Here is a 17,228-nt window from a genome sequence, read left to right as displayed (position 1 = left end):
GGCATTTTTCCAGAAAAGAATCCATTTCATCTACTAAAAACATGGACAATTTTTAAAGTTTGCCAAGTATTACAGATTATCAGTTCTGCATGTTCACCTTTCTATCATAAAAAGCATTATATATTTTATCTAGAAATACTAAAGCATGTATATGTAGTTCTGAAAACTAAAGGAAACTCTTATATGTCAAACAATTATCAACACAGTAATAATCCATTAAATAGACTAATTATTCATGTAATAGCCTAAATGTTTTCGGAGCAAAAATGTTACTCTGTATTAATTAAATATTAAATATATTACTCAGGATAACATATTCGAAAATGGGGGGAGGGAAAAAAGGAGCACTATAGAGCAAAGTTGTACTGCTGGAGAATCATGTTGAATTTCATGAATATTTATTTGCCTTCAATGGGTAGTTTTGGCAAAATCTTTTAAATGCTTAAGTCTTTCATCCTACAGAGGTGTACCTTCAATACCGTATCTTGGATTAAGATCCCAAGCATAAAGATAACATTGTAGTCATACTTCTAATACCTTAATAATGAAAAAAAACTAAATAAGTGAATTATTTAAAATAGTTTTTAGATTTATTTATTGTGCATGGGGCAGACAAAACAAGTATCACATCCAAACAGCTACATTAAAGTGCTTCGTGTATCTGGAACAAATTGGTGTTATTTTGTAGATTTCACATATTCTCACAATATATAATGGGAAATAAATATCACTACCCATGTATGCAACAACTTGCCAATAACGAGGAAAAAATCATGAGAAAACAATCGGACAAATCCAGATTGTGGGAGCGTCTATAAGAAAGCCATTAGCCGCATGTGGCAATTTAAATTAATTAAAAGTAGATAAAATTTAAAATTCAGTTTGTCAGTTGCACTAGTTATATAACAAATGCCGAATGGCCACTTTGCCTAGTGGCTACTATATTAGGCTGGTGCTGGTTAAATCTTTCAAAAAAAGCAATCACGAAAGAAAAAAAAAAAAAGGCAGAGAGAAGTTTCTAAACTAAAGAACGCTAAAAGAGAATTGACAACATAAATGCAATGCATTACTTGATTTGATCCTAGACGGGGTAAAAATTGCTCTCAAGTATACTTTGGAGATAATTAAGAAAATGTGAAAGCAGGCTGTACAATGGAGATACTGTATGAATGTTAAATTCGTTAGGAGTGATAATGGTATCATGTCTATGTAGGAGGACGTTCTGTCTTAGGAGCTACATGCTGAAATAATTAGAAATGAACCCTCATGATGTCTATAACTTACTTTTAAATACTTCTGCAAAAGTTACAAGTAGACAGGTATCAAGGTAGAGCAAAAAATAGCAAAATATTTACAACTGATGAACACAGGTGAAGAATATATGTGTTTGTACTAGTGTTTGATTTTTTATAATGTTTTACCTTTTTTTTTGTAAAGAGAAAAAAATCCAACACAAGATATATGGGAAGTTACAAAAATCTTTCATGTTTCAAGTTTTTGGTTAAAGAAAGATCTACTTACTACATCGGTTGGGGTCATTTAATGTCTGATTTGATTGTGATAATTGATGATAAATTTGTAGACAAAAACTCATAGTTCTGAGGTCAGAACACTAGAATATACTAACAAGCCTCAAGATTCAGAACAGAAATTCAATTCCAGACTGCCTTGCATGTCAACTTCTGGAGAAGACCTGATTTAGATGGCATGAGGGGAGCTCTTTGAAGCTATACTATGTACTTTAGCTAATATGGGAGAAATTCTCTCAACTTCAATAAACATTTTCAAAAACTAAGTCATTATATGCAGAAAAATACTCTTACTTGTGAAAAAGGATCTATTATGATTCTTAATCTTTTGAGTATCGTACATACACCTTTTGCAACATCTCAAACCTCCCTAAAACAGATAAATGTATTTATCTTACTCTGGCTCCAGTCACATCAGGAGTTTCAAAGCAATAGCATATATAAAATCAATAACTGCATATAGCCTCTTGATATTAAAACACAATGACTGAAAACTGTTATTCCAAGAAATCCGAAATCTTATTTCAAAACTGTCAATATATTTTTGTAATGCTTATATTTAAATCTACTTAAGACACAGGTATTCATTCAGTGGCCCTTACTCCTATTAAGTTTCTATTTGTCTTGTGAGAGCAATAACATTTCCTGGGGACACAGTTTTAAATATTTGATGATCCTGTTAAGACCTAAATAGTTCAAAACTTTTAATTTCTTAACACTTGATGGAAAAAAATGAAAATGTTTTAATAGCTTTTCACATTGTATTTATAATATTTGCAATATTTTTTATTTCTTAAAACTTTATTTTTCCTGCTTATTTCCCAACCTGAGGCCAAAATATTGATGTGTAAAGAAGTATCCCTGTGGCTAAGCAGCAGGCCTGTCATGCGCATGAGATGTTTTCATGAAAACAACCTTAGTAATAAAGGGGGGAAAATACAAAGATGTGAACACAACACTTTACAAGCCAAATGATTTCCAACATTTTCTAAAAGGTGTCATAGGTCCTGACTTACACAACATGTTCATACTTTCTAACTAGATGTTTAATTTCAAATTATTATATAAGTTCTATTTAAAATAAATATTAACTGTACTTTCCTAACTAAAAATAATGCCAGGATATGTCAAAGACACTTTTTGAAGACACAAACCCTCCCACCCCCACACACAAAGAGACTCTCCCATATTACCTGACTATACATTCTCCTTACTCAGCATGAACTTAAGAGACTTATGGAAAGGACTTGTAGCCTCATGACCAAGATCCATTGTAATGTATTTGATACACATGCTTTCATATATTAACTTTAATTTTAATTTTTTAAATCATTTTTCAATTTGCCAATACAAAAACTTTATAACAATAAAAATTAAGACGTATCTATTTTGTTATGCAGGATTTACCAATTTGCATAAACAAATCAGCTACCATGAAATGCTACTTCCGAATTTTATTTTTTTCCCAAATAACTCTCAAATATAAAACTACTGCATTATAACTACTCCTATTAGTTTTAAAAAACTTTTAAGTTCTTAAGTCTTACGTTATCATTTAGAATAACTTACTCTTAAAACTCAAGAAAACACATCCAACACTGAAGTTACTTTTGGTTCTAACAGAATAACTAGCACATTTCTTTACTTTTAGGGGCAACAATATATTTTAAAAAGTCTTAAAATGGCTATTAAAGTAGTTCAGAAAGCAGATTTTTAAGAAAGCAACAAAAAATATTAGCAGGAGAAATTCAGGAAAATAGTTTAGGATAGGGGCTTAAGGTTATAATACACACACACACACACACACACACAAGTCAACCAGTGAATTTACTTTTAAAGTCATTTGAAAGTACTCTGAACTAGTAAAAGATAAAACATGTTGGGGGGCTTGTAGAATGGGGTGAAGGATTAAAGAAGTATAAATTAGTAGTTGATAGCTGGGCACAGGGAGCACGGCACAGGGAATGCAGTTAGCATTAATATGATGGCTAAGTGGAGGGGCAGGGGAGGGAGGGAGCAACTGGGGGAATCGTTTTATGAGCAATCTAGATGTCTAAACAATAATGTACTGTATACTTGAAACTAATTTAAATAAATTTATTTTAAAAAAAGATAAAACATAAAAACACAGTTAATTTCACTTTAACCAAATAATGGCAAATGCAAGATATATCATGATTTCACTTTTAAGTCTACATACATAGCCTTTTGGAATATCTGTGTCCTCATTGCTTCCAGGGTCATTCTCTAAGTGCTGCTTGATTTTTTCTTCTAATCCCACAGCATCTGCTCCTTGATATTGATCAATTCTCACTTTGTTTCGAAAAAACAGAAATGTAGGTGTTGCTGATATATTGTTGGTGGCAGCTGTTCCCTAGAATTGGCAAGTTAGACAGCATTATGAATTAAAACTAATCTTAAACCACTCTGAATATTCATTCTACATCTCAATGTAAGTTAAATATCACAAGTATGGACTAAAACATATAATTTATTCCTAATTATCATTTAAGAAAAAGCAGGCCTATTCCCTAAACTACATTACCCACTGGTGCATAACCATATTATATGAGCTTTACATACACAATGAAGAATAGCCCTGTATTTTTATGTTTTAGTGTTAAGTACTTCATCCAGTAGAACAATTAGCCTCCAATACAGAAACTGCTCTCCAACACAGCTCTCTCAAAAGTACATTCTGTTTCCTAAATGGGTACTAAAATGTGAACACAAACCAGTGTTGGGAAAAAGTGCACATTTGAAAAACAGCTACCCATGTGTCCATGAAAAGGAAGTACTGTCCTTTAAACTGCAATCTTCACCCAATTCAGCTCTTACAGAAATGACTTCTGATCTCCCCTCAAACACACTGCAACAGCTATCTTTTTAAATTCTGTTCCAACTCCACAATATTATAAGACTAACCATTGAATGAAAAATTAGCTAATAACCACTGATTCGTGGTTTAAACTTTTCATGAGAAATATAAAGGAAATAGTAAAATAAACGTATCACCTTACATATTCAAATACTATGAAGAGGTACGAGGATACTGTTTAAAGGAAAAAAAGCCTATTTACATAAAGATGTCTTTTCTAAGTCTCATATAAAAAAAAAGATAGAACTTTTAGAATAGTGCTCTACCAAAGAAATTTGTGTGCAAGACACAAATGTGAGCTATCTATGTAATTTTAAATTTTCTAGTATCCATGATAAAAAAGTAAAAAGAAACAAGTGAAATACATAGCTATAGCTACCATATAGGACTGAACGGTCCAGAAGATAGCACTTCCACATCAGAGATAGTGAATACTTAAAATAAAGGCCAGCATTGCAATCCAGTAGCATGTGGCATAAATACTGAACAATAAACATTTAACGTAGGGTTTATACTATACAAATCCCCGAATTACTAACTACAAACTATACTACATTTTAAATTTTTTGCACACTCAGAAATGTGACAAAGACAAAGTTCTCACCAAAAAAAAAAAAAAAAAGTAGCTACAGCATTGTTTTTCAGTCTGAGCTAAAGACTATATTTTTCATGTTGGAAGGAGCCTTCCAAAACCTTTTTTCCAACAAAACTCTCCCAAGGTTCTACATATGAAAATGCAGAACTGTCACATAGCCATTTCAACTAAGTATCAGGGCAATCTACCTACAGAATTATGGCTCAATCAAAAGTAATCAACATTTTAAAGTTTCTGCTGAGAATGCAGCTTTGGAGCTAAGATTACAAAACAATCAATTAAAATCAAACTATAACCAAGAATTCTCTCCCATGGCTTTCTATCAGCCAATGTCTCTATAGAAGAAGATATAATTCTAGATTTGCAAGGAAAAAATAAACAAAGAAATGTAAAACACAGAACAGCCAGGTGACCTATTTGTTTCACAACATATTAGTTTTATTCAGAAGGCTATTAATATAAACAAACCCAAAAGCAATTAATAATTGGGCTACCTTTCTTAACTAATGTAGCCGTAATGGCGTTTGTAATAATCATATCTACATAACATTTTTCTATCTCCAAAGGAATAAGTACTATGCACATAAAGAGATAAATGAAGAATAATATTAATGTCGAAATTCAAACTGATTTGTAAATTTCTTTTAAGAAAGGACTTCATTCCCTTACCTGACACTGATGTACATCTACTTCCAAGAAAACTGCCTGTGGATACTTATTACTCATAGTACTGAATGCTGGGGCAATCCTTAAACATGGTCCGCACCTGTGAGAGAGGTAAAAGATGCTTAACAAAATGACACTAAAGATTGTACTAATTTACACTCTAAAGAACTTGTCTATTAAAACATAAAATAAAATTAAGCAAACTCTGATCATCCTGCCTTTATACTTTCTAGTCTTCTCGCCTGGACTATTTAGATATACTTACATCAATACCACATTGTCTTAATGACTATAGATTTGTGTGAGATAAAATCTTGAAGTCTAATAGTGTTAAGCCTTTCAGCTTTGTTCACTGAGAGAAATTAAAGATCTAAAAAAATGGAGGAATATACTATGCTTATGAATTGGAAAACTCAATATTGTCAAGATGTCAATTCTCAATTTGGCCTTCAGAGTCAATGTAAAATCCCAGCATATTTTCTTAGTGAAATGAACAAATATAAATTCTAAAGTTTAGAGGGAAACACCAAGGATAACTCCAGCCATTTTGAGGTTCAAAACTGAGAAAATTACATTATCAGATATTAAGAACTATCATAAAGCTTTATAAATTAAGAGTGTACAGTACTGGTATGAGGATAAACAAACTGGCCAATGTGAAAAAAATAAGAGTACAGAAACTGACCCATCCCATACACAGCAAGTAAAGTGATTTATGAAAAAGCTGACACAGCAGTGCAGTAGGGAAAGGATGGTTTTTTCGATAAACAGCACTAAGTCAATGAGATAGCCACATGGGAAAAAAATTTTCATCTTGACCCCTACCTCACACCATACGCAAAAACCAATTCAGATGGATTATAGATCTAAATGTGAAAAGTAAAACATTAAAGGTTTTAGGAAAAAAGAGTATACTTTCAAAACCTTGGAGTTAAGCAAAGATTTCTTAAAACACAAAAAACAATGAAAAAAAGGAAAAGAAATTACATATTGGAACATACTTGATAAACTAGAAAATATTACCATTAAGACCTTTGTTTGTCACAATATATATATCACTTTGAGGGTGAAAAGATAATTTAGAGACTGGCAAAAAAAATCCGTAAAACATATCAAACAAGGAACTTCACCTCTACTACGTAAAGAACTCCAACAAATCAATAAAAACAAGACTGACACACAAAAGAAAAATGGATAAACTCTTGAACTAGTAGTTGACAAATGAGGTTATCCAAACAGTCAATAAATATGAAAAGATGTCCTTCTTCATTAGTCATTAGAGAAACCAGAAAAATGCAAATTAAAACCATACTCACCAAAAAAGCTAAAACAAAAAAGAATGAAGTATGGTCAAGAATGTGTAGCAACTGAACTGTCAGTGACAGTGCAAACGAGTATAACCACTTTAGGGGAGAAGAAAAACTGGCAGTCTCTGCTAAAGCAAAATTTATTCCTACCTAAGATCACTTCTAGGGTATAAAAACAATAGAAATGTCTATATACATTTGCGTTAGGACATGTGAAAAAATATTGATAGCAGCAATATTTCTAATAGCCCCAAACTGAGAACTACTCAAATTTCTATCAACAACAGAATGAGTAAATTAATTGTAGTTATTCATACGGTGGAATACTACATGACAATAAAAATAATTGATGTAAAATTTCATGCAAAAACATGGATGACCCTTACAAATAAGACTAAGGAAAAAAGTACACTATGTGATTCCATTTATGTGCAGATCAAATACAAGCAAAATGAATCAATGGTATAATAAATCAGGACAATAGTTCCCTTTGTGAGAGTTAGTGACAAGATGAGGTCATGAGAGAGAAGGCTTTCAAGAGGCTAGAGATTTCTATTTGTCTGGAAGCTAAATACATGGGTATGTGTTCAGTTTCTGAAAATTCACTAAGCTATATATTTGTAATTGTGTACTATGTATATCTAAATAAAAAGTCAAAAACTAAGACAAATCTTGGATCTGACAGACAGACATATAAGGAAAACTCTAAAGCACAAAATGTTCAAACTCACAAATGTTCAAACTCAAGGTGTGACTGTCTCTCCATTCTTAATATTTTAATAAGCGTTTTCATCTTGTGCCATCTGTAAGCCTTACTCACAACAAAAAGCTAAGAAAATAACTATTAAGTTTTTTAAATATTAAACTTGGTACTTCTGAAAATAAATTTTTAGATCTAACAATCCTCAAATAGGCCCTGTGACTATAAAGAAACAAGCATTTACAGTTAACTAAACCTGTGTTTAGTTCAGCAAAATACTTCTAGCTATTAATGTCTTAAACATTATGGATGAGAGTACAAATTAGTAAATCCTTTCTGAAGGGCCATTTAGTCATTATTTATCAATTTTAAATGAATATAACCCAAGATTCAACAATCTCACTTCTAAATATCAACCCTATCTTAACATTCAATTTCACAATAATATGAATAGGGAAGTTCAATGCAATGTTTGTAATAGTAAAAAGTTTAGAAACAATCTAAATGGCAATTAACAGAAAAGTAATTTAAAAGGTTATAACACGTCTACACTAGGGGATAAGAATAACTCGTACTGTTTAAAGAACACTAAGTCTCATGATAAAATGTTCTCTATGATCATAAAAGATACAAACACACATTAAAAAGTTAAGTGGGTCACACAATAAACAGTTCATTACTTCTATAAAGTGGGATTAGAAAAGGAAGATAGAAAGATTAGGGGAGACTTTTAAATATACATACTCCTGTATCCTTTGCTTTTTACTGATGAACAGGTATTTTTATTTTAAAATATTAAATAAGTTGTCAAATGAAGCACAGATATTTCGGCTACACAACAATATATTAATTCCTGAAAAATCTCTCTTCTGCAAAAACATGCACTCAAAATAGAGTTTATGGGGAAAAATAAGATTGAAGCAAACCATTTAAACCCATGCAATTTTGTAAAAATATCCCTAAGAAAAACAGTAACTTGTACTGAGGAAAGACTTGGGCAGCCAGTCATGTGGCTCAGACCTAGAGGCTACCTCAGGGGTTATTTAAAATCAACAAAACAGCCAAGTAGAAGTGCCCATTTATTGGTGCTGTGACAATCCAGATGTAGTGGAGTTTTAAGAAAATGGGGCTGCCATTAAGGTAGAGACAGGAGGAAGAGTAACACTGAGAATGAAGCCCCGTGTGGAATAAGAGCTAGGTGTTCATGTTTAACTTTCTTAAAATAAACCCGAAAGGGAGCCTGCCTGTGTGGCCAAGGGCTTTACATCTCCCTGCTAAAGGTTCTATTTCCACTCCTGCTCTTCACTACCCAGGAGAAATATGAACAAACCTATGAACCAACACATCGTCCACATTATACTGACATCATTGCTCTATTTACCAATCATGTATGAGCTATAACTGGTGTTAAACAGTTCTTGTAGCTAAACAGACTGTATAAAATAATGGCTACCTTGCATATAACTGTTTCTTTTCAAAATTTAACCTTACCCAGATGCTTTAACTTTAGTTAGCCATCACAGTTTGGAACTTTAGTTTAAAGTCAAAATAAGTCATAGAACCCAGAAGCACAAATATATATAGCAGTATACTTTCATGTTACAATAATTCAAATGAATTGATTAGGTATTTTAAGTAAAATGTTTTACCTTGCTTATCATAAGCATTTAAGGGTAAACTTAAACTTCCATTATTGGCTGAGCTAATAAACATGTTACCTGATTGCTCTGTATAATATAAGAAGGGATGATTCTTCAAGGACCTTTCCCATCTCTAAAAATATTATGCCCCAAGTATGCCTGAATTTCAGAATTGTACTTTTTTCTCTTGCAAAGACCTTGATTCTCAGCGCCTACAGAATACAAAATCATAAGACCTTTGAATATGCTGTAAAAGAGATCACAGCCCATCTAGTTCAGACGTTTAATAAAGAATTCTATTTCTACCTCCTGAACCTCTTTTTGACAGAAAGCTTATTTAAGTCCAATGTGTAAAATGAATGTATAGGATTGAGTTATGCTTTTTTGAGTGAAAAAATACAACAGATTATCCTCTAGCTGTCTGCAATAAAAAACCAAACTCGCAGAACTAAAACTTTAAAATTGACCTAACCTAACACAATTATTTAATAAGTGAGAACTAAAGATCAGAAAAGTTAAATGACTTTCCAAGATCAGACGTTCTAGTTAATGGCAGGCCCACAACCACAACAGTTAATTCCTAAATCCAATCCAAGATCAGCTTTCTCTGAAAGCACCACTTTAAGTTCTTCTTAACAAGTAAGATTTTTGTTTACAATCATAAATAAATTCTATTTCATGAACTTGCTGTACTTCCATATTTGCTATAGTAGTCAGTGCTCTCTAAACCTTGAGCAGTTAACAGGTATAAACACATTCAGCTAATAAATAAGAAAAATAAATGTGCTTTCTGAAGACATGTTTTAGAAGTTTACCTTATCTGCAGGGCATAACTTTAAAATAGATCATTTCTAGATGTATTATACTACTAATGGTATAATTATAATTGGTTTTATTAATAACAAAAGTTAGCATTCATTGAGAATTTGCGGTGTTATGCAACTTAAAAAACCCAACTCTTACTGCTATTCCCCAAACCCCTAAACAGTGGCCTACACAGTGCTTTTTTCTGTTATTTCTAAATTAACTGCCAAAATTAAAACTCTTTATATGCTCTTGAGAGAAATCCAGTCAGATTACATACTGTATGACACCATTTTTATAAAGTTCAAATCCAAGTGGAACTAATCTGTACTGTTAGGTTTCGAGAGTGAAGAGGAGCCTGCAGAAGGTTGGGGGTGGGGAGATGATTCTGGAGTGCTGGTGTTGGTTAAACAGGTGTAACCACTTTGATAATTTATCAAACCGCACAGTTAAATATTTCTGCACATTTCTGTATGCATGCCACACCTCAATAAAAATGTTTAGTTAAAAAATTCTCCATATGATCTCTAAGACCTCATGATGCCCCTAGTGGTTGTACAGCTATCCACCTCACTCACTAATATTATCTGCCAGTCCTCATGGACTGCTGGGCCAGCTAATTCTGTAATATACTAAGCTATTTTTGGTCCACAGCAATTTTGCAGTATATAATGCAATATACATATAGTCCATTATTTTGACAACCTACTATTACTACTAGAACTCAACATACTAATACACACCTGACATTCCCTTTGAACGGTAATATACAACACCTAACCAACTACAAAGTAAGACCTGCTTTAAGGGGAAAAAAAAGTGTTATCACTGAGGGACAAAAGTATAGATGCGCCGTTTACGGCCATATCACCATGAACAAGCCCAAATTTATCTGATCTTGGAAGCTAAGCGTGTTGGGCCTGGTTAGTACTTGGATGGGAGACCACCTAGGAAGACCAGGTGCTGTAGGTGTAAAAAATTAAAAAAATAAGGGATTGTAAGCTGACAAGGTCCTTGCAATCTGTGAGGTCAACCAAGGGTTGCCTCGCCTAAAAAAAAAAATTACACACACACACACACACACGCTCAGACTAGAATTAGAAGTTAACTGAAAATGAAATTCATTGTTAAAATCATCTCTTCCATTTTCCAATTTTGACCTAGGTACTTAACAAATGTTACAAGTATTCCCTATCTTAAGAAAATAGACATTACAAAAGTGCTAAATCTGGGAATTTTGATATGTCCCTATATACGAAATATTTTTAATTTAGTAAATGTCAAAATCTGTATATCAAATGGATATCCTATTCTACCATACAAAATTCAATGTACTACCCATTTTCAATTCTGTGTAAGAGACTGGTTCAAACTAAGTCCTAACTTGTTTTCACCTCTACCTGCATCCTCCCATTCCTTAAACCTATCTAATCCTAATGCCACCACTTATGTACTAAACATTTATTTAATCATGTTCAATAGATATGAATCACTTTTGCTCTGGGATCTAAAATACTGCCTTATATTTATACAGTTAGTTGGACAAACGGTGTTACAGAAACAATGATACCTGCAGTATATTTTTCCAAGTTACTATAAACGTGAATAATGCCAGGACGTCAAGGTAAATCAGGTGGAGATACCCAATCTAACTAGGCATTGACATGCACAAAGGGAGGTCAGTATACATGCTGGCTGAAACCTTGCTTCTGAATGCCTAGTCCCAACATGTCACTCACACAGGTACACTGCATACCCACCAGCCCTGCAACCGATAAATCACATTGAGATTTACCAAAGCCAGTTAACAACTTTTCGAGATACTCTTAAATCATCGGGTAAAAAATGGAGTCTATTTGGTCAAACCCAGACATCTGGATATCTGTCTACCAGTACTATATATACCTATTATAATTTTTGTGATCACACGAAATCGCCTGTTACAAAGTTACTAACCAAACGAATAACAAAAACGTTGAGAGTTAAAAAGTATCCTGACCCAATATTAACATAATTTAAAATGCATTAACTGCGCTTTAGGATTAAGCATAGATTAGTTGGAGAGCCTATTCTGAATCGTCCAAAGGATTTACAGAACTGCAGGTGAAGAGTAACAATGTTAGGTAAATTAAGACTTCAGGGTTTCTAAAATGCAAGTGACAGCTGGCTCCCCGGAAAGAAGGGGACTGACGCAAGCAGGTGCAGCTGTGGGAGACTCCCACAGACCAGAAAGAATAGAGGGAGGCCGCCCCCAAGAGCAGGGCTCGTCTAAGGATTCAAAACGGGCGGGCGGGTATATCCCGGGCAGGAGAACGCAGCCGTTCAGCCCTCCGTGCCCGCCAGAGACTCCCCTGTGCACAAATGGAGGAATAGACCCAAGAGCTGAGGCCTAACTGGGCAGCGGCCTGCGGTGCGGCCAGCGCCGGACATTCCGGAGCCGGAGGAGACCACGAGGGAGTCGGGACCGGGAAAGAGTGAAAGGCAAGCACCGACTGGCAGAAGGGGCCCACATGGCTCTGGCCCAGCCTCACCCTCGCATGGTAAACTTGACCACGGCGAGTCTGGAGCCCGCGCCGCTCAGCTCCGGCTGGAAATCCGGGTCGCTCCCGACTGGCTTCACTCCCACCATTCTCAGAAAGCCCGGAAGGGCGGCCGCGACGCCACCGGCCTCGAAGCTGAAAGAGAAGACTGGGAGAAGAAGGGGGAAGGTTCTGGAAGGCCGAGGCCTGAACGGAGGCGGTAGCGATCGCGAAGGCTTCTCCCGGGGCGCTCAGTGCCGAGTCACGCCAGGGAGCGGAGAGGCCGAGGGGGCGGGGACGGGAGGGGGGAAGGGAGAGGCGAGGGAGGGGGCGCTGTGAAGCTCCCAGCAGCCACCGCGCGGCCGCGCCGCCTGCGCATGCGCACCTTTGCGTCATTTCCGCGCAGTCCGTTTTGGCTCCCTCCGCCCAATCCTAAAATGCGAACCGTGGTCCCACAGTCAACCGAGGAGCCTCGCGCTAGCGGAGCCGCGCAGGCGCAAACGAGTAGCGGTCACATACTCAGGTGCGAGTGCGACTCAAATGTTCGTGTATTCCTCCGCCGTTGTGAGATATACGGGACTTTTACCTCAGGAGTTTCTTGTGGTGGGGAAGTGAAAAGAGAACCCCTATTCCTCCAGGGTTCGTGGCTATTGCCGCACGTCTTAAGGTCCCTTCGGAAGTGCCTTGAGGACAGTCTTGTCTCATATTTGGGACAAGTCACTGCACTAGACAAAATAGACTTTAGGAACAATTATTTACCCATCTCATAGTACATGGGCACTCTCTGTGCAGTCATCCAGAAAATACTATGCACGTCTTTAAGTCGTGTCAAAAAAATATGAAAACACCATCCCTCCTTTAGGGACTCACAGTCTAGTGACAGACGCAAAGTTATAGTAACAAAAGTTTACAAAAGAAACGGTGGAGACAAATGAAATAGGAAGTTGGGGCAAGGTAAACTTGCTAGATGTGACCAGGAACAATCTTGATGAAGAAGAAAGGGGTAGCCAGATGGTGAGAGATGATGGGTATTCCAGGCAGAGGAAGCAGCCGTGCAAATGCATGGGTTGAGAGGGCTAATAATCATATTTAACAAATAGATTAAGATGCAAACTCATTATGTGTATCAGCTCATTTAATCCTCACAACAATCCTGTGAAGTAGGTTCTATTATTATTTCATATTTAGATTAATGTTCCCAAGTTCACACACCTAGTAAGAACTCAATCTTGCTTTCAAGTTAAGGCAGTCTAACACCAGCATGCTCTTTTAAATATTAGGCTAGATGACAAAATGATTTGCTTTTGGATGCAGCTGGAGAGATGAAACTGAAGAGGAAGGTTGAAGTCAGATCATGAATAGCTAAGAAATTCGTATTTTAACATGAAAGCAATGGAGTAATTGCTGCAGGGCAATTTTGTGATTACAAGTGTCTTTAGAAAAATGCCCTAAGGTATCAGGAGAATGGAAGGTAGTGAGAACAGTTTAGGAGGTAACTGTGGTAATCCATGAACTGAGTTATGGGAGCTGCTGCAATGGAAATGAAGAGGAAATAATACAAATGAGAAACAGTTAGAAGATTAAAAACCAAAGGGTTTGGGGAACAATTGGACCAATTTAATGAGATGACAGACAAAGGAGTCTACAATAACAAATATCTCAATCTTGTGGCTCTTTTGACCTAGTTAAGATGCCTGTAGGACATCCAGGTGAGGTGTACAGTAGATAGTAGGAAGGATAAATCAGAAAATAAAAAGTAGGTTACAGTCACAAATTTGATAGTCGTTAGTTTGGATGATAATCGAAGCCCAAGAAATGTGAAAATAGAAGGCTAATTGTGTTGCTGAAACATAAAATAATTATTCCTAACTAAACTCAGCCAGAGCAGAGCCACAGTAATTATGTTCCTTTTTCATGTGATACCTGCACAATATTATAACCTTAGAGCCAAATAAGACAGAAGTTCCAATAATCTCTGCTACTTATTATTCTGTGGCCTTGAACAAGTCACTAACCTTTCTGAACATCAGCTTTCTTGTCTTTGAGAACTGGTTTAATCATACATACTTTCTAGGATTATGAGGGTTATATACAATAGTAAATAATGTATATAAAGAACTAGAAAATAAGATGTTCAATGAAAAATGTTTAGAAGCAATGGCATATTACTCAGCAAAGGCTGCCATAACAAAATATCATAGACTGGGTGGCTTAAACAACAGAAATTTAATTCCTACAAATCCAGAGGTTGGAATTCCAAGATCGAGGTGCCTACCAGAGTTAGTTTCAACTGAGTCCTCTCTTCTTGGTTTATATATAGCTACATTCTCACTGGATTCTCACATAGATGCTTCTCTGCATGTACGCGCGCGCGCGCGCACACACACACACACACACACACACACACACACACACACACTAGTCTTTGTGTCTCTTCCTCTTATAAGGACACCAAGTCCTATTGGATTAGGGCCCTACCCTTAGGGCCTCATTTAATCTTAATTATATCCTTAAGGGCCTTATCTCCAAATACAGTCACATTGAGAATTAGGGCCTCAACCTATGAGTTTTGGGGGCACATGATTCAGTACATAATAGGTGGCTTATTATTATTCCCAATGGTCCTCCCAATTTTTCCTAATAAGCAAAAAAGAATCTCAATTAAGGAAGCTATAGTAAATATTTAGGAGGAGAAGGGAAGACTTTAGAATTCTATAGATTCCTTAGAGGCGAGAGGAAAAGAGGCACTGTAAAAGTTAGACGTATTAGGGGCATTTTGCGAAAAAGTTAGACGTGTTAGAGGCATTTTGCGAAAAAGTTAGACGTGTTAGGGGCATATTGTTTATCACATTTTTCTCCACATCCACTCTCAACCTTTCTTCACTCTGCTCTTAGTTCCAGAAAGCTGACCTGAAGGATTAGATCAATAGGATCCCTTGTTGGAGCTTTTTGTTGGAGACCGAAGAGTAAAAGAGAGTGAGATCCAGTTACTAATCCTCCCAGTTCCCATCCTGCTATGCTGCCACAGGTTAATTGTGTCATGATCAAAGGGCATAGCTCCTGTCGGGAAGTTTTTCATATCATTACCCTTTTTGAGTTCCTAACCACTCTCTTCCATTGTTCCTTCAAGCCTGGGATTAAGAGTCAGTCCTGGCTGTTGGTAGCACGATTCACATAATCGGCAGAGACGCTGGCCACCAAAACCCCAAGTCTAGGATCGCCCAGAGGAAGCAGAGGTACCTGGAAGCCATAATTCTTAGATGGGCTTCCCATGCTTTTTGGCAGGAACCACCTCCTGCCACCTAGAAAGCTCTTAACTAGTAAACTTAGATATTATGAGCTAATGAGCAACACTCAGATTTCACTTTCCTAATACAAATAGAGGTCTCTGGTTTGAAAAGAACTACCATCTTTCTTCTTCCCTACTCTTACCCCGCCAAAGCCTAGTGGTGTGGTGACCCAGTCACCCTCTTTCCAGTAAAACTTATCTACTCACCACTCAATTCTTGATGTCTTTATCTCTATTTTCTCCTTAAGAACACCATCCTTTTTTGATTCTCCTAACCCTGTCAACAGGTGTGCTAGTATACTTCCCTTACTAAATTCTACTCAATTGCCATCTTTTTCTTGTCGTGCCCCGACTAATATAAAAATCGAAAACCAATTAAACACCAGGGAATTTGGAGATTAATATAGCAAGCTGCAGATAAATATTTGAGAGCTGCCAGCATAGAGGTCACAGTCGATACCATTAAACTCCACGAGTGCATCAGGAAATGTACAGGAAAGCACAGGGTTGCAATAGAAATTGAAGGACAACCACAAATAGGAGTAAAATGAGAAAGAAGAGTTCACAAAAAAAGCAGAAAAATAGGAATAAAATCAAAAGTCTTCAAGGGTCAAAGACCAAAAGGATGAGAACTGAAGAACGCCTTTAAATGGAGCAGGGGGTTCACTGGTTATCCAAAGAACCAGTGCAATTCAGTGAATAAAGATTGGAATCAGCTCGCGGGCAGTCATAGCAAATTCTCCAGGGCCTATCTTGTGTCAGGCACTGTGATAAATCCTCAGCAGATAAACATGATTCCTACGTATTCCACTCTTGGAAGAGATTCTCACACAATCTAGAAATGCAGGCCGGGGGCAGTCATTGTCCCTGTGGTACTGATGACGAGGCTGACTTCCAGAGAAGTGTGTAAGTCATTCAGTTAACGCAGCTGCTTAGCCCTGAGGTTGCACTCAACATTACATAGAAACAGACTTTATACATGTGCATGGAAATTTTTAGTAGACGTTATTGCAAGGTGATGATGCTTTTTGGGTTATTTTGTCCTTATCTGTATTTCTAACATTTTTTTCAGTAATTATAAATAGTATACATAATAACAAATAAAGAAGGCATAGCTGGAAAAAAAAAGTCCTACATAAGAATTCTACCAAGAAATTCCAGTGTTCTTCCTTGCCCTATTAGTAATAACTAAAAAATAATACAGTTAATTGGTCTCCTTGTGTCATTTAGCTAATGCTTAATTTCGTTAAGTAAAATAAGCTTTTGGTGGATGGAATTTTCCCAAAAGATGTTATTTTTTT

General features: G+C 36.0%; 1 protein-coding gene and 1 pseudogene across 5 annotated transcripts in view; one reads left to right on the top strand and one right to left on the bottom strand.

Annotated features, from left to right (window-relative positions):
* TXNL1 (thioredoxin like 1) overlaps window positions 1–13,049 on the bottom strand; it is a 27,594-nt gene extending 14,545 nt beyond the window's left edge. For 3 of the 5 annotated variants that reach the window (XM_023531158.1, XM_023531157.1, XM_023531159.1), the window contains exons 1-4: window positions 12,651–13,049; window positions 9,394–9,527; window positions 5,672–5,768; window positions 3,730–3,903 (exon numbers count right to left, since the gene is read on the bottom strand). In XM_023531158.1, coding sequence (XP_023386926.1) covers window positions 3,730–3,903; window positions 5,672–5,768; window positions 9,394–9,527; window positions 12,651–13,034 — 789 coding nt within the window. In that variant the 5' untranslated portion in view covers window positions 13,035–13,049. The remainder of the gene's footprint in view (window positions 1–3,729; window positions 3,904–5,671; window positions 5,769–9,393; window positions 9,528–12,650) is intronic. The other 2 variants (XM_023531160.1, XM_011361112.2) reach the window with 2 other exon arrangements.
* LOC111740383 lies at window positions 10,974–11,091 on the top strand (annotated as a pseudogene).
* Window positions 13,050–17,228: the final 4,179 nt, after the last annotated feature.

The sequence above is a fragment of the Pteropus vampyrus genome, unplaced genomic scaffold (assembly GCF_000151845.1).
Source record: "Pteropus vampyrus isolate Shadow unplaced genomic scaffold, Pvam_2.0 Scaffold62, whole genome shotgun sequence".
Lineage (NCBI taxonomy): Eukaryota > Metazoa > Chordata > Mammalia > Chiroptera > Pteropodidae > Pteropus > Pteropus vampyrus.
This window is presented reverse-complemented; position numbering and strand designations above follow the sequence as displayed.